The following is a 26867-nucleotide window of genomic DNA, read 5'->3' as shown; positions in this document are numbered from 1 at the left end:
TTTAGACCCGGCGAGACTCTGGACGAGTTCAGTGTGAAACCACCATCCTCTAGAATCACTTTCTTCGCGCAGGACGCGCTTTCCGCGTGGAAGCTCTCGTCGCGTTGTGTTCCAACCGGCGGGGAAGCTCGTCGTGCGGTTTGGAAGGACGTTTTCGTCCTCTTGGTCCTCCGTCCTGGTGTTTAAAAATTTTACATCTCGCGAAGAAAACTAGAAAGCGAGGGGAGAAAAAGATTATCGTCATCACGATGGCGTACAGCTGGGATAATCGTGTTAATTTCATAGTGAAATTTCTGTACGGTTAGTAGATGCAAAGAATATTGCAGGGGCAGTTGTGTGGGGTAGAATCAGGAGAGAACAACTTACAATTAGATAGATACCGTAGTTGTAGGAAGAGTATATTTGCTCTACGAGATCTCGACGTCGAAAATTGAAAATAAATGATGACTTATTCTGCAAAAATAAGTCAAGGTTTAAAATGAATAAACTTCTTTTATATAAAGCTTTGTTTTAGTCGAAAAGATTATAAAATTTCTATATACAATATTTGCAATAAAACAAATCGATATTTTTCAGTTTATTAGTTGACAAATTAAATAATATCTCCTCTATTAAATAAATGAAAATACATCTCTTTGCATTGACTTGCACGTGTGTGTCTTCCTTCACAAGTGTGTGTAAATCTCGTGACATGTAGTAGTACAATATACATAGAAGGGATGTCTCACACCGTAACTATAAGATACGAAAATGTCAAATTTTATGTAATATTTAACTGTATATAATAGAGTAAACGTGGTTCACTCCTGTTTGTAAAAATTCGACAGTTGAAAATAAGTGCGCTTAGCGAAAGAGACATCCTTGTATAACTACAGATATCGATAACAACGGATACTTGGACAAGCACGATTTCGAGTGCATGGCTCTAAGAATGACTCTAATCGAAGGCAAGGGCGAGTTCAACTACAGCCGGTACCAAGAAAATCTTCACATCATGCTGTCTTTGTGGGAAGAAATAGCCGATTTGGCAGATTTTGATAAGGTATGTCACAAGATATTGTTTCTATATAACGGACCGAACCGACTATCTCTCCTGGCACAACTTAGCTCTTGTACCGGTTTCAAATTCTTCGAATTCTTCAGTTGCTTAAGATTCTAACTTGAAATCATTCGCAATCTTTGTTCCAAAACAATTATCTAACGATCTATTAAAATCCGTATCTGTATTTTGCCTTGGTGATTTTGCGAAAATCATATTTAATATTTGGCGAGCTTTTTTAGATGAAATTGATAATTAAGATTTCATGTTTAATTTTCATTGAAAATTAACTTGAAAGGCAATAGACAAAGGATTTTATAAGAACTTTGTAAACCTGGATATACAAATAAATTGGACTGGAGTATGCAATATTTATTTAATAAATCTTAAATTTATTTAATATTCCAAGAAAAATAAGAAACCTTTTGATAAATATATAATAATAATTACGTCAAAATAAAAAAAATTAAATATAACTAATGAAAAATAAGTTCTGATTTCTGTATTATTGATGTACACATAATGACGTATAGAGAGTATTAATCTTTCGTAGCATATTACAAGAAAAATAATCACATCTATTTATATTACTCCTTTTTTAGGACGGTGTAGTAACAATAGAAGAATTCAAAAGGGCTGTGCAAAATAGCTGTGTTGGTCGTTCTTATAACGATTTTCCTCAAGCTATGAAGATGTTCATCGATAGCCACTTCAAAATACTTGACATGAACGGTACTGTGTAATATTTACAAACGTGAGAAATACGTTGTGCAGAACAGCGAATAAATCATATTGTCTATAAAATTAGATCAATAGAAAAAATTGATAATAGAAATTACTCTAAAAGAATTAATTTTTAATTTTTATTACTGTTTCAGAGGACGGCGTAATTTGTGCCGAAGAATTTCGATACGATTGTGTTTCAAGGATTGCTGTGGATAATGTAGATATCCTTGATAAAGCTTATCAAAGTCTTTTGAATGTAAGTAATATAATTATATCAATGAAATAGAAATGAGTACTTGTTAAATCTGCCTCTCTTTTATATAAATCTAGGAATAAATCAATTTCTGATTCTTCAAAGAACTGATGCTATAAAGCACTCATTTTTATCCAATTTTTATTCTCCATACAAGTTAAATACATTTAATTAAAAGATGCGCATTTTTAAAATTTTCTAATAAAAGATATGCAAAGTAATGAAGAATTATACTAATGCAATTATTTTATTTAAAAAAAAATTGTTATTGTATCTCATTCCACACGCTTGGAAAATATTTTAGGCAAATATCTTAAATCTTCGGGAAAGAATTTAACAATATTTCCAATGCATGCATGGCATATATTTATTTAAGAAATAATTGCTTTAAAGTGGCCATTACGTTAATAGGATGACGATAGAAGACGAGGTGGATTGACCTTATCGCGTTATCAGGAATTATATGCACAATTTCTCGGTAACCCTGACGACAACTGTCCAGCAATCTACCTCTTTGGACCAATAGAACTAGAATCATAACTGAAATATTCGCCATTTCGAAGCACCATGAATCTTTATTGTATGTACAAAGAGATGCACACACACAAAATGTATTTAACTTAATCTGTACGAATTCTCGTAAAAATTATTATAATAAATCTGATATTTTATTGTAAACGAAACATTTTTGCATATCATACTTCACGTATGATAAACGTCAAGACCTCAATGTTAAATTTTGTTTTTTATTATGTCGCATATCGGCTGATCACTATTTCTGTTATTAAGTCTTTTCGCTGCTCACAACAGCGATATACGTATATCAAATTCATTTTCTTGAAAACTGTCACAATGTATTTCCAGATCGATGATTAGATAGAATTTGTTAAATAATAATTTACGCGCGCGTACGTGTATTTAATGTGCATTCATGTACGTGATCACAAAAGTGCAAATTACGACAGACCGTATAGGTTTTTTTCTGAAATATAATTAAACGAAATAGCATAATGTAATTATACGGTACAAACAGGAGGAAATTTATTTGTATTTATATGACAACATAGTACGCTTTGCTATTTCAGAGGCACACATCTCTGTTTTTTTTTCTTCTATTTATTATTTCTTCCGTTTATATCCGTCATAACATCAAATTAATTTGACGCTTACACTTTCTCACTTTGTCATATTTATATCGAAGCTTATATTGATATGCATTTCGTCATATACATGGTGCAGTATAAATTGAAAGATTATTTATGATTAGTACTCTTCGAACCGACCAGTACAATATACATTAAATTTAACGGTATCACTTCATACGTATATCGAACACACTCTTATATCTGCCAGACAATACAGTATTTTAGTACACGATTTATAACATTTAACGCAGCCATCTCTCTTTTTTTCGTGTCTTATACATTTATCTACACGCAATAACAACTTGAGAATTAACAATTTCGTATTTAGCGAGTTCTTTTTTGTATTTGTATGTACTGACGACAAGTATAAAAGTTACAGTCTATATAAAACGCTCGAACTAATGAGTTTTTAATCAGAAAGTACACAGCAGCCGTGTTGAAAAACATATTGATGTTACTTATTAATTCACCTGTTAAAGTTCTTGTTATATATATCGTACACAAACAAGAGTCACTAATGCAAAATCTGTTACATACATCGAGCAAAAGCGTCGTACTTCATGAAGAACTTACATCGACAAAGCGCACTAATGAATAAAATTGGCAAGTCTATCCCGCATTGGGAACCTAGCAATTGAATGTAACATAAACTACTCCATTCTCTTCCATTCGATGAAAATCTTACATAATTCTAAATATTTGGCTAAATCATAATAAATTCGTGTGTCTAAGTAATCAACCAGTAATCAAATTTCTTGTTGGAACAATAGAATACATTCAGCGAGATTGCAAAGCTCATCAAAGAAAAATATACTTGAATATATATTTTGCGATTTTTTAAAATTAATTTTAATCATTCAAGTATAATACAAGCATATTTTGAACAGGTTGATTGCTAGAATTGATTAAATTCGAATTTTGTTCCTTTGAGATTTTTGCTTACTAAGAATCACAAAATTAAATTCTTGCACAATTTCTAAACGTATACCGTGTATAACTATAGTATACCAGTGATTCAATTATTAGAAATAAAGTGGTTGAACTTTCTATTTGCAGTACTTTTAATCTTATCTTGCATATAACAATAATAAACTTAAGACTTTTTAAAAGTAACGTATAAACCATGTGTATGCTGTGTGAAATATGGAGTTACATGTGTATTGGTTGTCCCATGTAATTTATTTAATCTGTTCATATATGTAGAGTAAAAGAGATCGTTCACGCATTTATTTCCTCATTATAGTAATGTCTTAATTCAATCGACGATTATTTTCGTGTTTGATTTGAGGCAGTGATGCTTCTGCCAAAGTAACTTACTACTTTATAATTTCTACAGCTCGATTTATTTTCAGTCATCCAAGTAGGTATATCCATACATTCATAAATTTTTAGTTTTCAAATTGTATCACTTTATTCTTCTCTTTTATGAAAAAAGACAATACATTTTCCGTTATATTGAAATATAGTACAATTTTCCATGTGTCGGCTTGCGACTTGTTTTTCTCTCAGTACCTATAAATTCTAATAAAAAATTAGCTTACGTAGTTTTTGCAGTATAGTGTTAGACCAAATGCTTTCAAAGCAATTAGTTATCTCCTGAGAATGATTATGTACAAATCAACTTTGTGGATTCAACAAACCAAAACAAAACGCAAAAGAATATTTGAAAGAACATTCCAAGCTATATTATTATACGTATCGTTACATATGTCTCTCAGATAATTTTTTTTAATAACTAATAATTATCTGGAATAGAGACGAAATTTGACATTTGAATTGTGAAGACTACCGCCACAGTTTACAAAACATAGTCTCAAAAGGAAACACACAGCATAATAAAAATAATGTGAAAAATATATATTTGAATCTCAGACATGTTCCCCCATTGATCCATAGTAAGCTCCAGCGTCAAGGAAACAAAATATTATTTTACCTGGCCTTAATTTAATATCTTAACATGTCATAAATTCGGAACTTGGCAAAACAGGATATCATAAGTAGACAAAACATATACTCAAATCTAAACAAGAATACTGATAATTATACATTTCACGACGGAAATTTAATCCTTAAGTAACATGGTGAATGTTTATAACATACTATTTATGGCGAGGATATGTACACGTAATCATACCAAGCAGTGATTAGTATATTATAAGTTCCGTGATGATTTCTTATTAGAAAAATTCAAAACTTTTATTAACGGAATTCTTATTGAAACCAAAGATAATCTGTGTAGAAGAGTCACAATTTCGGGTATATTGATATAGTAAGATCTCTTATCAGATAATAATCTGCTAAGATTCAGAAGTTTTTATTAGATGGATACCTCACCATGCAACTTATGGATTGTAAGACTTGAAAACTTGAATCCTGATATAGATATCATTTTTATTTGCGGTTATCAATATTGATATCAATATTGATTTCATGCAACACTTCACTTGTGTAGTGGCTGTGGACGGCATAAGAACAATTTACAATTAATTATCAGAAGTATTTAAGGAAATCTCAAAATTCTTGATTAATCAAAGTTCAAAATACATGAAACCTTTAAGTATTTGATACATTTGATATTATCTATACGATAAACTGTCGCGACAGTTATTTTGCAAATGATACTAACTTCTTAGATAATTTACACATTGGAGAATTTTATTTTAATAATTAATTATTCAATTATTAATACATTTTAATGTCAGTTACATAATGTAATAACTGGATATCGATATCAGATAAAAGGATTCATGTAAGAATTGAGAAATGCATTTAAAAAAAAGAAAATGCATTTTATATCCGTCGCATTTTCTGTTACGTTCGACAACTTCGTAAATACACCTCCATTTTGCTTAACGAGTAATAGAAAACAAAAATTCTTTGTTCTAGATAAATTATTCTACATAAAATCGTTCGCACATACAATTAAGCGTTCGCAGTTGCGAAACATTTAAATTTCAAATACAGTCTGTGAAAATCTAGTAGTAAATTTTAAAAAAAAGAAGAAAGCCTTGCCCGAAATAAATATGTTAAAAATGACGAAGACCTACAACTATACAAATTTATTTATCGCTAAAATATAAATGCCAGCTATGACCGTAGATGGACATGTTCACCAATCTCGAAGAATTTTGTGGAATCAGTTCGCATTAAACTTTCTATATTTCGAGGGAGAGAACCCGTGAAGGAGACGAACCCTCTTGGTTCACAATGGTTCAAGATACACAATCCTATCGACACTTATTTAGTAGATTCATTTCAGTCCTTCTAAGTACAAAAATTGCATCCGATTAAATCGGCAACGATTAATTCTTCGTTAGAACGTTACATGGTGATCAGTCACATCAATGGAGTTCACACTGGCGTAGGAAGTGGACGCGCGCTGGTGGTTGTCGTTTTGGAGTAGAGGAGAATCCGGCTTGTCACGTTCGTGACGCCTAGCTTCACTTCCGCTCGCGAGTTCGCGGGCTCTTCTACGCCCTCGGCGCGACATCACGCCTGAAATATTAAAGGAGCACACCTTAAGCATCTCATATCTCCATCTCATCTAGCGTAATCTCCCATCGCACTGTATGATTACATTAAAATCGTATGGATTAAGATTGTGCTGTTGTGTGATAACATTGCTCAATACAGTCTCTTTTTGTGTACGTGTAATTTCCTACGTGTCTGTAACACTTCTATTTCTATTCTAGCTCTTCTATATAGACAGCAGATACACAGGGTCTCTCATTTTAAATGATCCACGCAAATATCTCAAAAAACATGAAAGATACGAAAAAACGTTTCAAACAAAAGTTGGTTCGAAGGGGGACATAACGTGGTGCCAACATATTTTCATTTGCCTAATACTTTTTGAGATATTCAAGAGAAAATTTATAACTTTTTCAATGTTTAGCTTATGATATCTCGATAACTGTTTGTCGGAGGGAAAAGTAGTACATGACTTTTTTTACTTGATTTGGTCTCAGGAATATGCTGTTGCAATAGTGCTCCAATTATTGAAAATTTTTGGAGATATTTGCATGGATCATTGAAAAAGAGACACCCTGTATACAAGAGACAACTCATTCAATATAACAAAGATAACATTTTATGCAACAAGATTACCCACATTTCTATAAAAAGTTCTATATCTTTAAACATTTCTTCAAGTGATAGACACGATAAAGCAGACGCATTTACAAAATATAGCATTCCAAAATTTAAAACAAGAGACTCTTTAAAGAAATCTATATTTTTTCCTTTTTTTATCTATAAATAAAAACACGCGTTGTATCTTTGTCAATATATTTTGAAAACCGTGCGATTACGAAATAAACTTTTACTTGCTACAAAATATTTTTTGTTGAAAAAATTTAAAAATAATTTGTGATGTATGAAAAAAAGGACAATATTGCAATGTGAACACCACATAAATAATGATCTTAATGACACATGACAGTGATCTTAGCCTATACATTTTTATCACCAGTGAGGATTTAAGTTTCCATATCCCTGTTAAAATAATTTTATAGCAGCATAAAATCAATCTATATTTACTATAATACGATTACAAAATTCGACAAAGAACTATTCTGTTATCGGTTGATGCATAGTCTCAGAGATTATATTTTATGTTGCAATCCATACGTAACATTGCATGCTATGCAACATACGATTACATAATAGAAAATATGTTACATAATGCAACACATTTTTTATGTACTTAAAATACATTACATTAAGACAGGCACAAAAAAACACGACGCACAAAGGCACTAATATATATAAGTAAAAGATGAGGTATTAAGTAAAATTATCTTTAATATCTCTAAAAACGTAAGAGTAGAAAAGTTGGTCTAACAAAAATTGCATAGTATACAAAAGAACATCGTACTGCGATAACACTTTCTATTCTATAAATTCTCTAAATTCTAGGTCAAACTTTTTCAAAACCAAAAGGACATTTTTTCTTAAATTAATTACTATATATATGTTTATATTTTTTTAAATAACATCAGTTAAAATAAATGTAATAGACTATTACGTAAGATCAAGATTATTTATTATAATACTATTTTCGAATGTGCTATGTATAAACTCGTAACTGATAATTCAATCGTGTACAATTAAGGATTCCACTGAAAGACGATAATAGTTATCAATGTAAATTTTTAACTGACAATTCAATCAGTAACATTTACTATTAGAATACCATATGATACAAAGATTACTACTATATAGTGACACTTCTCCTGTAGCACGCAGCATTTGTTAGATTTATTTTCTTCTACTTTCGAGGAAATAAAAAAGTAATTATTGTCACACCATGTATAATAATATACAAAAACAGGAAATTATTTAACACCATAAAGTAAAATTGGAATAACATATTTCTAAAAAGCTCTCTCAATACACACTCATTAAAATAGTCAGGAGCAACATCTCGAGCTTTAAATGCATGGTGTAACCGGAACAATCTTAACATTTAAAAAGTTTTTCTATATTAATATACAGGATGATTATCTTTGCCCGGCTGTAAATTTTCATAGCTTCCGTTCTAACAAACTTAATCTAAAAAATAAAACTTAGCAACTTTACTGAAGTATCATATGCATTAAGACTGATCTATTAATGAAAATTTTTCTAGTAGATTTTTTTATAGATTAATTTAAATATACTCGTATATGGACCGGAGGCTATGAAAGTTTAATAATAAAATAGTGAAAGATTTTTATAACTATCTACTATAGTGCAATTGGTAAAACTGAGAATGTTACAATTTAAATAAGATTACACACACGTTATTTACTGTCACGAGTATTATTAGCATTAATCTGTTGTGCATAGGAATGCATTAATGCAGTATTCAGCTACAAAATTTTGTCAAGGCTTTTTAAATGACCTTTAAAATTAAAAGAAATTTCATTTTCTGACAAATAAATTATAAATTAAAAATAAGAGAAAAACAGGTTAAAATGACTTCTCTTAAAATCTTAATTTGCACCTTGCAACAGATAGATTTCTAGGATTATTTGTAGGAGAAACACTGCATTAATGCGTGCAAAAAGTGCAATTGCATACTTTTGTCGTAAAAAATCTGATTACGTAATATTAAGAATACTGTTAAATATGTTAAATGTTATATGTTAAACATTAATGTGTTAAAATTAAAAATTATATAAACAAATTAAAATAATACATATTTTTAATAATTCTTAGAGTTTCTGCATGTGTGTACGAAATTAAAATAATGTGCTTGAAGTGTTTTGTGATTTTGAAATAGGTTGATAAACAGAATATATATTTTGCAAACGTATATAAAGTAAAAAAAAATTTTATTCTTCCAATCCATCGTATGTAAAGAAAAAGTGAGATCTGCAATATTTAAAGGAATTGCACTTCCTGACTGCATATTCACGTTTGCTAAAAATAACGTTAAACTAAAAATATTACACAACTATTCAAAACTGTACAAAATAAACAACATGTAAAGTACGATGACAGATTTTAGACATAGAAGAAAAAAAATACTAAAAAATTTTACCACATGTCAAAATGTAGACGTTCCTTTTTTATATTCAGATGCTCTGCATACCTATCTGTCACATTCAAGCACTTTGAACGTAGGTGTGGTTGTAGTAGGTGTGGGAGAATTGTATTTGCTTACGCGATGATTCAAGGATGTCTCTTGCACGTTGTCCAGATTTCCATGCATCGCTCTCTTGTGGTTCGCCAATTTCTCTCTGTTCATGGGTGAGCCTAGAACCACCAGGGGGCCATGACGCTAGTCCACATTACTCAACAAATGTACATTTAAAGACCACGATTCATCTCAATGAAGAGAAGACTAAGCGCAGACGTAGTTAGTAAAAGAAACAGTTTAATGCAATTTGTTACTCTCTGTCGAATTTGTAAAGCTGCTTGTGTTAAATAAGAAAGGCCGAAAAGTTTTGCAATGCACACATAGGGATATGAAAATGAAATCTTAATTAGTATAACACTGGTGAGTCCAAATAAAGTGATTTTTTAACTGTTCTGTTTTCTTCCCAAGAGCTAAAATAATTCTGAAAATTGCGGTGACTATGCTATCAAGTGTATCTAGTAAATCTAAAATTACATAAAATATCTTTCATGCAACATAAAGCGTCAATAATACATAAGTAAGCAACATATATTTAAATAAAAAATTATAAAAAATTTTAAACATATATAATTTTTTTTTAAGAAAACAAGTTTAATATTTTCAGCAAAAATATTAAACTTCGACCATTAGATTCCAAAGAATAGCATAAAAAACATTTAGATTTTTCAGAGTTTTAAGTATGTAACAGTTATACTGTACCCAATCGAAATGCAGAAATTCAAATTTCAGTAAATGCTTTATATATGTATAGAAAATATTTAAAAAAATGAAAATTTAGCCTTATCTTCATTAATATTTCAAATATAAAATTATGTAAATGAATATATCTTTAACGTGAAAATATCGTTTTCATCAACTTTTCAATCTGTTTTCAAAGTTGTATTCCCTCACTATAATAGTAGGGGAAGCACTTTAGGATAAATACAAAATAGCATGTACTGATGCATAAACAAGAGACTCGCGTTACCAAAAAATGTAACACAAACTTTTCGGACGTACCTATAGATATACCAACGAAAAATTGTGCATTATACAAAAATTATAATTATGACATCATGATAGTGTCATAATTACGTACACATATATATGTATATGACAACTTCTTACCTATATAACTCAGCAGTACTGGCAAAAAGATAAGACCATGCGCCGCTCCGAAGAGTACGATACCCAAATACATTCTGAAGTAAAATACCTGCAAACATTTCTTAGCTGAGTAACTCTAAGTAATTTTATACAATTGAAAGGGTTTTGAATGGGTTGAAAGAAGATATAACATCAATAAATATAAACACTTAAAAATTTTAAATTAGACTAAAAGCCGAGCCTTTTTTGTAACGATTGACAATTTGGATTATTGAACAATTGATGTTTTATTTAATATGCTAATAGAATATATCAGAACAAAGACCAACCTGGAAAATTTGACTCTTTGCAAAGCCCAGTACTATAATGCCGCCAAACTTTGTCAGCGTAATACCGCTAAATACTGAGCTCCCCATATTTGTCAATGCATCTGCGACTCTTTCAACCCTAGTTGCTTGAACTGATACTGAGAAAGAATGTACCAGATGACTGCAAAATTCGACGGCTATACCCACTGCCTGTTAAGAGACATCAGCATCGGATGATACATTTTCAACAGCTATATAATAGACTTAAAAAACTACTTTTACAGCCATATTTGTCACATTTTTGTATTCTTTTTCTCATTTGCCCCTTTTTGTTCTTGCAATACATTAATATTGTAAAAACAAATATATAATTATACAATAAATGTATATTTCGATTACAAATTTAGAGTAAAATTCCTCAAAAGAGAATTTTGATAGCAATTTCTGTAGATGAAATATTACATTTTTCTTACTTTAATATTAACAAAAGAAACATTTGTTTTCAAAATATAATAAACAAGAATATTTAAAATAATTGAAAATAAAATATAGAAGAAATCAACAAATTTATAATAAATATTTCATTGTTCTATTTCTATACTTTATCTTCAAATCGAAGTATACAATTATAAAAAATACCCAGAGTTTAAAGCTGGAAACACACGAAGAAACTCGAGCAGTAAGATTTCAGACTTAAAAAAATGGCTCCTTACGTTCTCGACAGTCATTGGTCATTCCCTTAAGTCGTAAGTTTTACTGTTTACGTTTTTCATGTGTTCGGGCTTTAACAACAGACGGATTCATATGGCAATATGAACTAAAATCTACTATTTCTACAATGATCAACTTACCATGACAAGATTTACCAGAGATACGGCATTCAAAGTTATATGCCACCAATACATCAAGCCACCAATATTAACGACGATCATTGTGATTGTAATTAGAACCACGAGTGATGAGAAGATATCCAGACCCATTAGCAAGAAAGTAACCACAAATATAGCAAGCAATGAGATTCCTATACTCTGCAGTGTGTCGGGCCACATAGTCAGATACTGCTCGTAAAATACATAGAAGACACTGTAGGGAAACACTTCTACACTATTGTTTTCACCGAGCCTTTTCAAGTTACAGTTGAGCATGTTCGTAATATTCGCCGACACTACTCTGGCTGCTCTCATTGATTCATAATAATCGGCTGAAGTCTTGAGAATAGTGTGATAAGCCATGAAATACGAAGCACCGACCGTCGACATTCCTGTGTTGAAATCGGTCATGTAATTCACACCGTGTCCATAAGCTGCGTGACCTCCTTTAGCACATGTCTCGTCGGGATTGTCTTGCAGGAAGAACGATACATATTTGTTGAAGTCACCGGGCACTGGTCTGTTATACTCATTCAAAGTGATATTGCACATAGAACAGCGTCGAGCTACGATCCAAAAATGTGTGGAAAACAACCAGATTAAAATTGTTAAACATAGTATACGAAGTATATTAATTTTTTAAAGAAAAGTGCGTACCGGTATGCGGACAGAATGAACTGTTCGTAGGGAAATATCTGCAACAACCGGGTAATCCTGACCAATCGATATAATCATCCATCCAAGACGAGGCAGGCTTAGCTATGTAAGTTCTAAAATAAGAGAAAAACATGAGAATATTTTTCAGTAAAATGTAATGACATTTAAACATGAAATTAGATTCATTCGCGAAACTTTTTGCTTCTCGTTGCAATATGTGTACCTGTTTGGTTGTTTAGATGCTGTAAATATTTGCGTTGACACTGAATCGCTATTACAATATTGTCCGCCGCACACTAAGTTTTGCATTTTTGTATTTGAATAATTTAGGCCATCTTTAACAACAAAATACATTGGCGGCCCGATGGATAAGTAGTTATTCAGGAACTGAAATAAAACAAGAATTTTAAGAATTTCTTTTTACAATTCGTATTCAGCTTGTTTATACTCTATCGGTTACGACATACTTTGAAATATTTAAGCACAAAACTATCTTCAGGCATAGAAAGTTCCTGATCTAGGCCAATCTCGATGTGCGGTATCACAGCAATACTACTGCAGAGCCAGCCGAAGAAGACAATCATCACAGTCGCGCGAACCCATTTTTGCAGCAACAATGGAACGTATGCGACTTTGAAAATTTTATACAGCATTCCATCTACCACTTCTTCTCCGTCATCACGCTTAGAGCGAATAAAGCAGCATACATCTAGCCTGTTATTCTGAAATCATAAAAACGCATTTTATGCATTTAATGTGATCATGAATATAGATTATAAAATAAATAGAAGATAAAAGGTGGAAAGAATAAAAGGATGACGAAAATAAAATTTCCCCGAAGGATTATTAACATAAATTTCTTGTATAAAACGTACCGCGTGTCGAACCGTGTCAAGTGCTAGAAGACTGACGAAACATGTGATTTGTAATATGAAGTCTACTAATAATGCCATTCCAGCGTAGAGAGCAAATGCTTTCACGGCTGGCATGTCAGAGAGACCACCTGTGGACAAAAAAGAAATATTGTAGCAACTTCTTTACATACGACTTTCATGTGTATTGTTTACAATCTTTGCAAACACATACCGAGGAAGAAGCAACAACTTTCCGATACACTTGTGAGTAACATACTAGGGCCAACTTGACCTAATGTACGACCAATGTGCTCCGGGATCGATTCATTCGGACGTCTGCCTTCCCTCTGATGAGTTTGAACGAGAATAAAAATATTATCTACTCCGACTGCCAACACCAAGAATGGAATGACCTCGATGATGATTAGCGTAGCTGGTAGACCAATAAAGCCGAACAATCCAACCGAACAAATCACAGATGCCAACACTATGAGTACACCTCCAAGTCCAAGCGTAATCTTAGAATCGTTCTAGAATGGGAATTAATTACGTATTAAAATATGTAGTCATTTTAAATAAGTTGCAAGAGGGAGAAGCAAATACGTGGCATAACGTAGATTCTCACCAAAAGACGAGCACATGATCTAATTTGGCCGAGAGACACCGCAATATATCCAAACATAATGATATATGATACCAGGATGGTTACAATGTCCGACTGAGACTCACGATTCAGTTCGTCCTCGATAGAACGTTCGGACGTGAATGCTATGTCCATATACGCCGGTTTTCTTGTTGCCGTCCAATTTCTCATAAAGTTGATAAAGCTGAAATTTGGATATAAAAATGAATTATATATGAGATATAATCTCACTTGCTCTCGAATCTATCGTGTAAGTTTACCTTTCTTCCCATTCCATAGCGGGTAATAACTTGGTTTTGTTGTGATAATTGTTTACAAGAATAGTAAGGATTATTGCAGTCGCCTTTTCATATGGTGAATTATGAAGATCTTGTCCCGGAGACAAAAATCCACCTACTGCAATTGCTGGCTCTACAGGACCGCCGTAAAGTGCGAGACATTCAGGATTATATGCATTTCTGGAAAAAAAATAAATGTAATGTAAACATAAAAAATGCGATAACAATATTATATATGCAGACATATACATATATTTAACAAAAAATACAAGATATTACGTTTATTTTTCAAATGTTTTTTATTTATTACTAGTTATATACGCCAACGGTAATTCTTATCTACTTTTGTTATATTTTTCATCTATAAATATAAATAAATAAATATGAAATGGCGTTTGGTTGCAGGAGAGAATGGTTGACTCATAGTTTGTTCGATCGATATCAAACTTCAACCCGTACTCATGTTTTATACAAGATTGATTGAAGAGTTACAGTCTGTCTGAAGTATGAGCTCAACAGGTAACTTTTTTTCAGAAATCCAAGTTTTAAAAAAAGAAGTTTAAACAATTATATTATACATATATAAAATTCTTTTTGCTCTCATCACTTACTGTGAGCACACTATGAAGTGGTCCAAATAGTTGACTGTGTAATTCCCTTCTTCTTCCGAATCTTCAAACTTTACTAAACTGTCTTGCCAGTAACCCCAAATACTTTGAATAGCGCATTGCGAAACAGTCGTTGGGCCGGTAAATGGCCCAGTTAAAGGGGCAAAACATATATCCGCTAATGTATAGTTGTTAGGAGTAATTATACTTTTAATACCTTCTTGTAATTCAAAGACCATTTTTAGAAAAGTCTCGTTAAACACAGGACCAAATACAATCTGGCCATTAGAGGTGTTGTGTACAATCTGTAATTAAACAATTATACATATTAAAATCAGAGACACGCACATACGGTTTCGTTAATCCATTTCTCTTGTAAATAATAAAAAAAACCTAATTATCGCCACACTTTTTTTATTTTATAGAATATAATTCTATAAAATATATATATGCGAATATAATTTGTTCTATACAAAATTAACAGTCCAAAAATCTAAACATTCTTATACACATACGTTTGATAAGCCAGTAGAAGTGATGATAATTTGTTCGTTTCGATAGAAGGGTTCAAAGTGTTTATCGAAATATTCCCTTTCGACGCGCGATCGGGAATGCGGGGATGCCCACAATTCCACAGGATCTGTAGTAACCTGCATATACTTTATGCCATGTCCCAAGGCAACAATAAATAGGAAGCCAAGGAAAAGTATTAACCAAGGTCGAGAAGCACAAACTACAAAAGAATATTAGTCATTGTAAGCAAATATAGAGCAATATTATATAATCTAATTTTAATGTAAATTATATCACAAAAAGTTAAGTATAAATTATCTCACCCGTTCCCCACTTGCAGAAGAATTCTTGCAAAAATTTATCGGTGCCTGCTCCAAGCTTCTCAAGGAATGTGGATTGTTCTTGATCAAATTCACTTGGCAACTCATCGGAGGATATAACACCTAAAAGCATTTACATAAAATATAAGAAGTTTTTACAACTTATAAATGTCCAATTAAGCGCCATTATGCAGTTTAAACAATCTCGAGTGCACGTGCTGTAAACAATTAACATTCCATCACTTATAATGAACATAATAATATTACAAGTAACCAAATTCTTATACAAGACAGTACAAAGATAGTCTATAAGAGTAATTAAGTCCTAAAATAAATAATCTCTATTAGCGTAATAATAATAAAAAGTACAATGCCTTAACATAATTATAACAATGTTAAGACATTATATTACATTAAAGAAAGGTAAAATTTCTTATCTAAATATAGTTCTTTAATTAAAAAGAACTTAATACAAAACAAATCAACATTTCTAGTTTACTAAAATTACTAATCTTGTTATAAGAAAATAGTGCTTAACAAAGTAATATAGAAAATGTATAATTTAAAGTAGCTATGTGACTAAATGTTAAGATATAAAGAAGTTCCCTGAATAATATTAAAGATCTCATTACAGTAATGTTGCAAGAAATAATAAATAAAATTACCTGTTCTTATAACATCTTTTCATTATTTTTATTATTTTGACAATTTCCAGAAGTTATAAGTATCTTCTATTTAAATGTACTATATTCTGCCCCTAAAGTAACGCATACATACATAAAATATTGGACAATAAAACTTTATATTGCGTTTTATAATTTATTTAAAAAAATGATTCTTCAATGTCATTCCAGGGAATTCTTTCTTGATTAAGCTTATAAACGGCACATTTTTCTTATCTTCTTAACTATTTAAAGCAGTGTCTCCTATCACACATACATAACACATTGTAACATGCAAAATATTATTAAAAAATACACAACTTAAGCACATTAAAACAAAACGTACAAAATACGACAAAATTTTTGTGAGCCAAAAATATGATATTTATATGAATATTTCCAATTAATATATTTTAATACAAATTTTTTTAAGAAAACGTATGTTTCCTCATAAAACTTGAAAATATTTTTGACAATGCTTGTTTATAAGAAAAAGGGAGTATCGATATCATGTATATGTAAATCACATGATTGTTATGTAATGTATTATAGGAACAAATCTCGTCAAGCTCATGTCTTTTATGAGTTTCTTTTGGTCAATTATGTACAATGCGAATTTATCATGTGATTGTACAATATTGCATTGCAGAAGATATACAAGTTATATACAGCTTAACGTTATAAATAAGATATTCGACAAATCCAAGTGTAGACAACTGGGAAAATAAGTGACAAATTTATGTAATGCGCATCCTGGCATAATCTGCAAGGGCTGAAAATAAAGCGAAAGACACAAAAGCTGTGAAGCAACAGACAAGCTATAAAGGCAATGACGACTTGACGAGTACATCAAAGCTTTAGAATCGAAAAAACCTACTAGAACGCTTAGACTGAAGTGGACTGTCTTCTTGGTCAGCTGCAAGGGCAATACGAGCACCATCTCCTGGGTGGTGTAATCCGGCAGCTAGCCGTCTACCCACCTGTCTTCCTACCTCCTCTCCTCGTGCAACTATACATATGCGCACACCATACATACACAACTTATAGTCTGTACTCATTTCGTGTGATATATCTACACAAGTATTATTAATGGAAATCATATATGCTTCTCAAATAGTTGACATAACAAAGTAAAGACTTGTTCTACATATAGAAAAAATTGAGTCACACTTATGCAACCTAATAATATTACATATGCATTAGTTTATAAACTAACAAAAAAGTTGAAGTTAGTATAAATGTGTTAATAACACTTCTAAGAAAAAAAATCTAAAAAATTATGTAGCAAATGTTTCATGAATGAAAATGGATAACACACAATTATTATAAAAGATTGTTTAAGAGATTATTTTCTTCACAGAATTTTTCAGCAATTAATAGCTTCATGCGTGAACATGACTATCTTTACATTAATTTCGAAATGTATTTGCACCATTGTAGATACACCAGTAACTATTATTCTATAATTCTCTTGATACTTCTCACAAAAATAATGTTTGTTTTTTAACATATTTTAAAATAAGAAATTACGATTCCATGATGTTGTCATACATGCTCTTTGGTTTCAAATAACATAAAATAAAATAAGCGCAAGAAAAAGATCTCACCAAAGAAAAAAAGAAAACAATAGAATAGATTAAAAAATTATTAATAAATTAGTCACACAATTAACTTTTCACTTCATTTCCACACTTCACTTCAACTTACATTAAAAATGATTAATAAGAATAACACAAGTTAACTATGTATACTTAAGTATACTTAATTAGTCACTAATATGTTTAATAAATTATCAAAAATAAATTATATGCAAAATATAATTAAAAAATAGCTTCACTTTAAAAAGACACAATGCATTTCCATTTCCATACTTTGCTGCAATGTTTATCAATAAATTTGTTACATATATTCTTATTATGTTTATATATGTATACATATATAGGACGATTAATTTATCTTTAACATCTGAAATATCATCGTTGTTTTTAAGAATAGTCTATACAAATCTGAGGTAACTATTTCAAATATCTGTTGTAACATTAAGACAGTAATTAAATAATTCTTTAAACACATCGAATCATAAAATGTTTATAATAAAATATTCTTCAATGACAGGAAATATTTTATCTCTAAAAAAAAATACTGAAATTGATGAAAATGAGAATTCTCATACTCAAGGTCATTTAAAAATCATCATCTGAATTTACGTTGCCAAATTTATCAAGTTGGTTATAACATTGTATAAAAAAAACATATACATAAAACACACCTGATTTTAAAATTTTGAAAAAAAAGAAAGATTTTAAGAAGACAATGTGCACCAAATTGAATAATCTTATCTTTAGATATGTTCCTCTGTACTCAAAGTATAAAATGATATATTGAATAGAGATATATTTTAAGTAATAAAGATTGTGAAACTCTCCCTATATGTATATGTATATACATTTAGAAAAGAATATATACTTGTGATACCTTACACAAACAAGGTTGAGTCTCTTACCTATACGCTTCCTGTGGCTGAAACACATCATTAACAGAAGGAAGAGGCAGGTACCACATATAAATATAATTGTCATTATAACTTCATAGCCATCGTAACCGAATATTGAGAATGGTTTTGGTAATGGAGGCATCGGTGGTGGTGTTGGGCAACTTCGTTCACAATCAACACAACTGCAAGCTGGAGTGTTTTTCTGTAAAGAAGTTAGACATTGATCCTTCTAATCAATTTTTCTTACATTTTCTCGTTTGCATATTTTATTGTCGTCTTACGAAAAAAAAAATAAAACAACAAGTATAAAGACGCGTGTATTGCTCAGCGAAAAATATAACCGCTCACGTTCTATTTTTGTACCATTATACATTTAAGTAATTATGATCTAGTCTTTTACCATAATTTATTCATTGCATTTGTGACGTATAGCGTAAAGTATTGTCTAAAACTCTTGTGTGAGACAAAGAAAAAAAATTATTTACCAGTACTCAACAGATCCTTATAAGAGGAAAATATGTCGTAATTGAATACACACACACACATTAACTTATGTTAGTTCATTATCTTAAAGTCTCGTGCAGTCAGTGCAATTTATAGATTTAAAAGAGCATTTGTGACATAGATTTTTGTATATATCTATTGTTCACAGAGAAAAAATATTTTCGTATATTTTATGCGCACATACATTTCTAAAAGTGTAATACTAACGTTTAGCGCCTTATTGCACGGCGTGATTGGAGGATCTAATGGCTGAAACGGTCCGACCGATTTATCGGTGTTCACATATGTGATTTGGAAAGGTACGTATACATTGTTCTCTGCATCGCCCATGAAGTGAAACCATTTCACGGGAGTACATCTGCTCGCACCCCATTCTCCGCACATTAAATCCAGTGCTAACTGTCCCGTACTCGGCACCGACACCTTGTTGCACGAGTTAAACGTCCCATCGAGATACTTGTTCGTTATATACACATGTATCCCGTTAACATATTCTACACCTGAAAAGAGATTCCAAATAATAAAATGCATGTCGAAACGTTGTTAGGCGCTGACCGTGCCAAATGGTAAAACGGGATACAATAATTACCATTTGCCTCGCCTTTCTCCGTAACGTTGATGAATTTGCTTTGGTTGGTAGCGCACGTGAAGTCGCAAATGTGTTTCGCTAAATTGTCTAAACAACTAGGGCATCTCTTCAGAAAGTTTGACGCAAGCTTGATATTCGCGTCCAGCGTAGTGAGCTGGTTCGTGTCGCAGCAGGTATTAATCCCTTTGCCATCGTCCACCAACAAGTGCGGGCAATGCTTGGACAACAATTTTTGCCCTTCGGGATCCAACGGCTTCGCTGGTCCATTGTAAACGCAATTCTTTTTGTGGAAAGCCGCGTCCGTGTAACATTCTCCGTACCAAATACAATGGTCATTTTCTTCGCCGACAACCTGTTTGTAAATACAATAAGACGTTTAGACCTTTCATTAAATAATCTACTCTTCCGTGAGAAACAAAACAGCGCGACAGAATTATCTTTAACTTGTTGTGCATTCTCTTACTCAATACCCTAACATATATTGATATCTAGATTATAATTGATTAAATATCGTCGCTTGATGGATGATAAGTTTCACCGGTTGCGCTCACACGAGGTACATATGTATAATATATAGCGTATATTACATAAGGCATTTCCTAATTGAGTTCTTCATGACCTGCGTATTAAAGTCTGATGAGATTTATTTGAGTCAATGAGCTGAATTAACGATTTAATTCGCTTAATATAAAACACAATATTGAATGAAGAACTCCAACAAAGGAACGACGTTTCGTTTCTCACCGCGAAAGATATTCCTGTACGACTGATGTACAGTCAGAAAAGTTGTCCGATGTTTAATGAGAATTTCGGAAATATACAATTTATCGCGCGAGAGATTACAGCTTCGGCTCACTGACATGTGCAGTGACGCATTGTTCGACCAAACGAATGGTGTGAACATCTACGCGATGATACATACGAACGTTCCGAAAGCTTATTGTAAAACGTCGGACAACCACGACCGTACACGGTAATAATATTGTCAATAGCATTACTTGGTCATCCGAAATATGACGAAAGGGCCAGTGCGAGCCAAACGTAGATAATTATTCGAAAACTTTGAGAAAAACATTCCGCCTTATCCTCTGCATTTGGCTCGCCCTTTCATATTTGTTTACCACATTTGAGGCTGTTTGCTATTTATTTTCTTCATTATCCCTAATTTTAAGTTTATATGAGCAATATATTGAATTAAATTTGTAACGAATAAAGCAATGCATTATTGGGAGAGAGAGAGAGAGACTGTGATGCCATTTATAAAACATTATCTGAAAATGTCACACAAGTTCTTTACAATTTAAATTAATTGATATAAGAAAATAAGAAATTAGAATGTATGATTTAAAAAAAAGTAAAAACTATGCGTGTGTATGATACATCGTTACAATATATTTATAAAAGTAAATATGTATTTCTTAATAAATTCGTTGACATTTGTCGCACGCAGAAAAGAACTAAAATTGTTCAACTTTTTATAAGTGTTTCTATCACCTTAAAAAATAACCTTTTTAAAAAAAAGGTAAAAAAAGACGCCAAGTATGAGCGTCATCCAATCAAGAATTATATAATTTAATTATTTGGATATATTTTACTAGAAAAAAAACATTACAAGTATTTTTTTATAGAAACGTAAGAAAAATTTGTAAATTCGTAAAACGTTTATTTTATGTAAAATTGTTATAAGATTAATTTAATCTGTTGATAGTAATTTAAATTTTTCAGTTTTATATTTATTAGAATTATCCTCCTATATTCCTTCTCTTCTATCATTAAAATTTATTTCCGTTACGAAGAAAAGAAAAGAAAGAAGAGATAGACATTGGATACGCATGAGAGAATAAAATAGCACAGGATTGAGATTGCGTTGCACGATCGAATTCGATCAGTCGACTTCTCATACGTTTCTACTCTACAGTTTTCATGGTTCATGCTTATTTATTATAGGATTTTTCTCGTCGATGCTTCCCAGACCATAGATTAATCATGTACGAAGAATGGTATCGGATGGCGTATTCCTTCTCGAATTCGAATTCGATCGGTGCACGTAATGGCCACCCCTGGGATTCACATTGCACATCGTTACAACAATGACGACTATAAAATAGATATTTACGACAAGTTATACAATAACAAACTAAAGCCAACAAAAAAATTGTCACCTTTGAGTTGTTTGCAAAAGAATAATAATTCAATACACTGAGGTCCGGTGTTTCATTTTCTGGGTAAATATTGACCAAAGGTTGGTCGACTACTTATCCCTTCTCAGACAATAGAAAAAGATAGAAAGCTGACTGACCTCTGGTTAACATTTAATCGGAAAATTAAAAACCGAGCCTAAATGAAACGCCAATATATCGCTGGATACTTCAATTTTAATTCTTCCATGATCAAATATTACACCAAAGTCTAATAAAATATCACAAAATTGCAACAATTCAACACATTCAACCTTATTTTCTGGACTAAAAATTATCATCTTCGAGTTGTTTGCAAAAGAATGATGAGAATTCAATGCGCCGAGACCCGGTTCTTCATTTTCTGGTTAACTGTTAACTAAAGAAGAGCCTAAAGAAGAGCCAATATATCGCTGGATACTTCAATTTTGATTCTTCCATAATCAATTATTACACCAAAATCTAATAAAGTATCACAAAATTGTTTCAACACATCCAAACTTATTTTCTGGATCCCGTTTCTTGAGCTATATATAATTGTTGCAGCAAGCGGGCAATATTACACGAGAAACGATGTTCGGTATCAGCTCGTCGCGTGAGTCACTCGTTTACAAGGAGTTATAAGTCACGCAATGGGCGTTATACTTTGGATTATGCCCGGCACGAAGCCGCGAAATGTTTTTCATCGTCTGTATAAATGATTCGTGATGAAACGTGCGAAAAAAAACGCATGATTTATCAATCTTATCGGTTTTAACAGCCCGGTGGAAAATATCTGCCATCGCCGCCAGCTCAGGATTACATTAACATCGAATTTTTAATAACGCGTGCGAGTAAAAAGATCTAACTAACGAGAGACGTTTCATACGAATAAGGAAATAATATCTGTATTACATCATATATTTTTTTATTAGTAATTCTGTGCACACGCGTTGTATGGCAATTATATTATATACAGGCGGTCACGTAAATTACCCTGGATAAGTCTCGAGTCTCGAGTGTGCCGGGACGTGAGAAGGAACTTTATTTAAGCGGAGCACCGGCATTAACAATAGCCTTGTTTCTAGCCGTACTTGTTAATTCTCTTTCCTGCCGCGAACAGACAGCCTATGAGAAATCAGAATGACGACTCGACAGGGAAACGATTTCTCCGTACAGACACTGCACATTTTACGTATGATAATACATTTGTAGTATATGCTTAATGTATAATTATTATTTATGTACTTGAATTCGTTAATTAAGCGGAATTAACGAGCGGTCGTACGTTTAAAAGAAGATTTCAATTTCTGCGACCTGGTTTAGAACTTGGTGGAATTTTCATTTATTTTCATAAAAGAGGTACAAAATTATTAAAAATTGTAAGTTTAAAAAGTATCTACTATGACGTAGACCGCCATATATTGAATTAAGACATGGCACTGCCACGGGGAGGCTCTCGGCAGTCAACGTTTTAAAACTACAGCCAACGCCACACGATACTTTTTCCTACACCCAAGAAAAAGTCTGATAGATTCAACGAGTCGTCTGTTAGAAAATGGACGAATCAGAATTCCTTTAGGATTTACCATGGAAGATATTTCATAACCTGCGTGAAGTTTACTAGACTTCGCTACAAATCTGGTAAATCCTAGAGGGAATTCTGATTCGTCCATTTTCTAACAGACGACTGGTTGAATCTATCAGATTTTCTTTTCAGTGTACTCGTTTATTTACGAGAACCAATAAGGATGCAGAGTTTAAAGCCAACGGTACACGATACTATTTTTCCCACTGGATTGCTTACGAGAGCCAATCAGGATTTAAGCCAACGGCACACGGTACTATTTTTCCTACTGGATTGCTTACGAGAGCCAATCAGAATGCAGGGTTTTCGATCAGGTGACTTGAGGCTAAATCCTGATTGGCTCTCGTAAGGAATCCAGTAGGAAAAATAGTATCGTGTGCCGTTGGCTTTAGCTTTTAGTCACCTAATCTGAAACTCAGCATCCTTATTGGTTCTCGTAGGCAGTCCAGTAAGAAAAATCGTATCGTGTGCCGTTGGCTTACGCCCGGTCTACAATGAGTTGTTAGTCGTTAGTCAGAAGTCGGAACTATATGTCGGTCCTTTTTCTTCCACCCAGAAAGGAAAAGGATCAACATATAGTTGCGACTTCTGACTAACGACTAACGACTCATTGTAGACCAGGCCTTAAGCCAACGACACACGATACTATCTTTCCTACTGGATTGCTTACGAGAGTCAATCAGGATTTAGCCTTAAATTGAATTGTAAGAGATAAGAGCTCTCTCTCTCTTTCTCTCTCATTTTGAGAGACAGGAAACAACACGTAGAAAAAAATAAAACTTATCAAATTACGTCCGTTCTTTTTTTACACTTTTCAAGCATTCGCTAATTCGTTAAACGTCTCTACATAGAGTCAATATATTCTTTGCTTTCCCCCTACTACCTTTAAAGCTTAGCTTGGGCCCGGTTTTCCACTTTCTGGTGAATCGTTAACCGGAGGTTAGTTCGATTCTCTGTCTCTTCTTGGATAATAACATCGAAAAGGGCGGAGAGTCGACTAACTTCTGGTTAACGGTTAGCCAGAAAGTGAGAAACCAGGTCCTAGCTTGTAGGTATATATACGTATATGCGCCATCTCGTAAACAAGAAAACATATACATATAGCAGATTTAAAAGGAACGCAGTTATTGAACGATACAGCGATGCCTCGTGTACGTGCGTCGCGAGATACATTCCTTGTCCCGACAGCAAGCGGTCAACAAATATCCCTATCGTCGTTCGGCGCTTACGAGGTAATTAGTCGTTTAAACGAGCGGCTAATTACCTCGGCTTTCTTGCCGCGGGCGTTCGCATAGCAAGTACATATCGGCGACGGGTCTCGGGAGGGAGGGAAGCGCGCGCGAAATAACGGAGGTCGCGGACGCGAAACGGGCGGAAGGCTACTTCTCAAAGGACACGTCCCCCGGCGATCTGGGGCGGCTGGAAGCGATGCGACGCCCGACGGCGAAGGTAGGTCGGCTAAAATTCGCGGAGATCAGCCTGTCAAGAGCATCTCCCGCCGGCCTCGACCCACAAACACGGAAAACAATCTCGCGTGTTGTCCGGGGCTTTCCTCGGCCACAGCCAGGAGGAATGAAGGAAGGAATCGAGCGAGCTCCTCGGAGGAGGGGAAAACGGGAAAGGCAGTTATAGGCTTTCTCGGCGATCAGCCGAGGTGACGTCACGCGACGCGTAAGCGCCGTCGATCCTACCTCGCTGGGGTGTGGACAATGTATAGGCAGGTACGGAAAGATGTATATACGCGCGCGCGCGCGCGTACGCGTTGGCGCGAGCTTGCGCCAGGAGAGACGAGGAAAGAGAAAACGAGCGTTGACGTGACGCACGCGCGGCGCGCGTGCAACACGAGCGTCGCAAAAGGATATATACGCGGCGCACATACCCGGGCCGTCGTATACGCCGTTACTCACCGGGCTCGCGAGGCTGGACAAGGTCAGCAGTAGCAGCAGCAGGGGCCGAAGAACGCCGCCGCGCGTCACGGTCGCGCCTATCAAAGTCCGACGCGCGGCCGCCGTGGTCGTTACACTAGTCCTGTGCATGGTCTCGCACTGGCCCGCTGGCCGTATCCCGCTCTCCCGTACCGCTCGAAGTCACTTAACCTCGCGCTCGACTGGATTGCACGGCACAGTGTTATCGCAAGCCGAGCATCGCGCGCGGCGCACCTCCCGATGACGTTGTCGCGCGCGAGACACTCTCTCTCAGCTCGGCTCGTCCCGCGAACTAACCGCGTGCGACCTGCCCCTTCGACCGTCACTCCGTCGACTGGCCGCCCGTCTCTCCCGCTCCGTCAATCGTCGCGCGACACTCGGCTGTCGACGGCCGCCGCCAGCGCCGCCGGCGGCGCCCCGCCGCACTACGGCGCGCGCGCCGCGCGACTCGAATCGTGCAAATCACGCGGAGCCAGCGGCGTATCTAATTTGCTTTCTCGATGCGCTCGGATAAGACGAGTTCGAGGCCTCGATAGTTGTAGCGATAACGGGCTTGATGCTGCGCAAATACCGCGCAAAAGGCGAGCAATAACAATGCCTACACGAGCTTCGCGGAACGTTCGTATAGACCGAGCCACGTGAACGCTTACCTTGAGTCTCATTTTCGCGGCGCGATGCCCAGATTTCGCTGTATACGTCAATTCGACACGATATGCTATTAGCACGAGTAAGGCCCGGTTTCACCAAACGTCGCTTAACTTTAATCTTAGTTTAATTCATGCTTGCCTCTTTCTAAAGTAACAATTCGAAAGAGACAAAGAACGAATTAAACTAAGATTAAAGTTTGTCCTAGGCCCGATTTCACTAAACGACGCTTAACTTTAATCTTAGTTTAATTCATGCTTGTCTCTTTCTAGAGTAATAATTCGAAAGAGACAAAGAACGAATTAAGCTAAGCTTAAAGCTAAGCGACGATGAAATCGGACCTAAAGCCTTGTGTCCACGATCCAAGAACTGTGTCCAAG

The 26867-nt window shown here is 33.9% G+C and overlaps 2 protein-coding genes across 6 annotated transcripts; one reads left to right on the top strand and one right to left on the bottom strand.

The window, feature by feature from the left end:
* LOC105569344 (sarcoplasmic calcium-binding protein 1) lies at window positions 1-2701 on the top strand. Its single transcript, XM_012025725.1, has 5 exons — window positions 1-300; window positions 876-1042; window positions 1642-1771; window positions 1918-2021; window positions 2430-2701. Exons 1-5 carry the CDS (start codon window positions 249-251, stop codon window positions 2556-2558), a joined length of 582 nt encoding a protein of 193 aa, XP_011881115.1. The 5' UTR covers window positions 1-248; the 3' UTR covers window positions 2559-2701.
* A 3602-nt stretch (window positions 2702-6303) lies between these two features.
* LOC105569341 (Niemann-Pick C1 protein) lies at window positions 6304-26189 on the bottom strand. Of its 5 annotated transcripts, none has more exons than XM_012025720.1 (20): window positions 25825-26189; window positions 20174-20525; window positions 19792-20084; window positions 19090-19282; window positions 17464-17595; window positions 15928-16047; window positions 15607-15824; window positions 15095-15396; window positions 14466-14663; window positions 14188-14389; window positions 13795-14092; window positions 13584-13711; window positions 13176-13430; window positions 12932-13095; window positions 12709-12821; window positions 12034-12617; window positions 11204-11392; window positions 10896-10983; window positions 9813-9904; window positions 6574-6658 (listed from the first exon to the last, which is right to left on the bottom strand). In XM_012025720.1, the coding sequence occupies exons 1-20, from the start codon at window positions 25951-25953 to the stop codon at window positions 6653-6655; spliced, it is 4056 nt and encodes a 1351-aa protein (XP_011881110.1). In that variant the 5' UTR covers window positions 25954-26189; the 3' UTR covers window positions 6574-6652. The 5 variants fall into 5 exon arrangements, 4 of the variants coding, with proteins under 4 accessions (XP_011881108.1, XP_011881111.1, XP_011881110.1 ...); XR_001009502.1 differs by having other exon boundaries at window positions 6579-6658; window positions 9690-9904; XM_012025719.1 differs by having other exon boundaries at window positions 6580-6658; window positions 9741-9904.
* Window positions 26190-26867: the final 678 nt, after the last annotated feature.

Source organism: Vollenhovia emeryi, unplaced genomic scaffold (genome assembly GCF_000949405.1).
Source record: "Vollenhovia emeryi isolate VEMERY1.0 unplaced genomic scaffold, V.emery_V1.0 DF939124.1, whole genome shotgun sequence".
In the NCBI taxonomy this organism is placed as follows: Eukaryota; Metazoa; Arthropoda; class Insecta; order Hymenoptera; family Formicidae; genus Vollenhovia; species Vollenhovia emeryi.
This window is presented reverse-complemented; position numbering and strand designations above follow the sequence as displayed.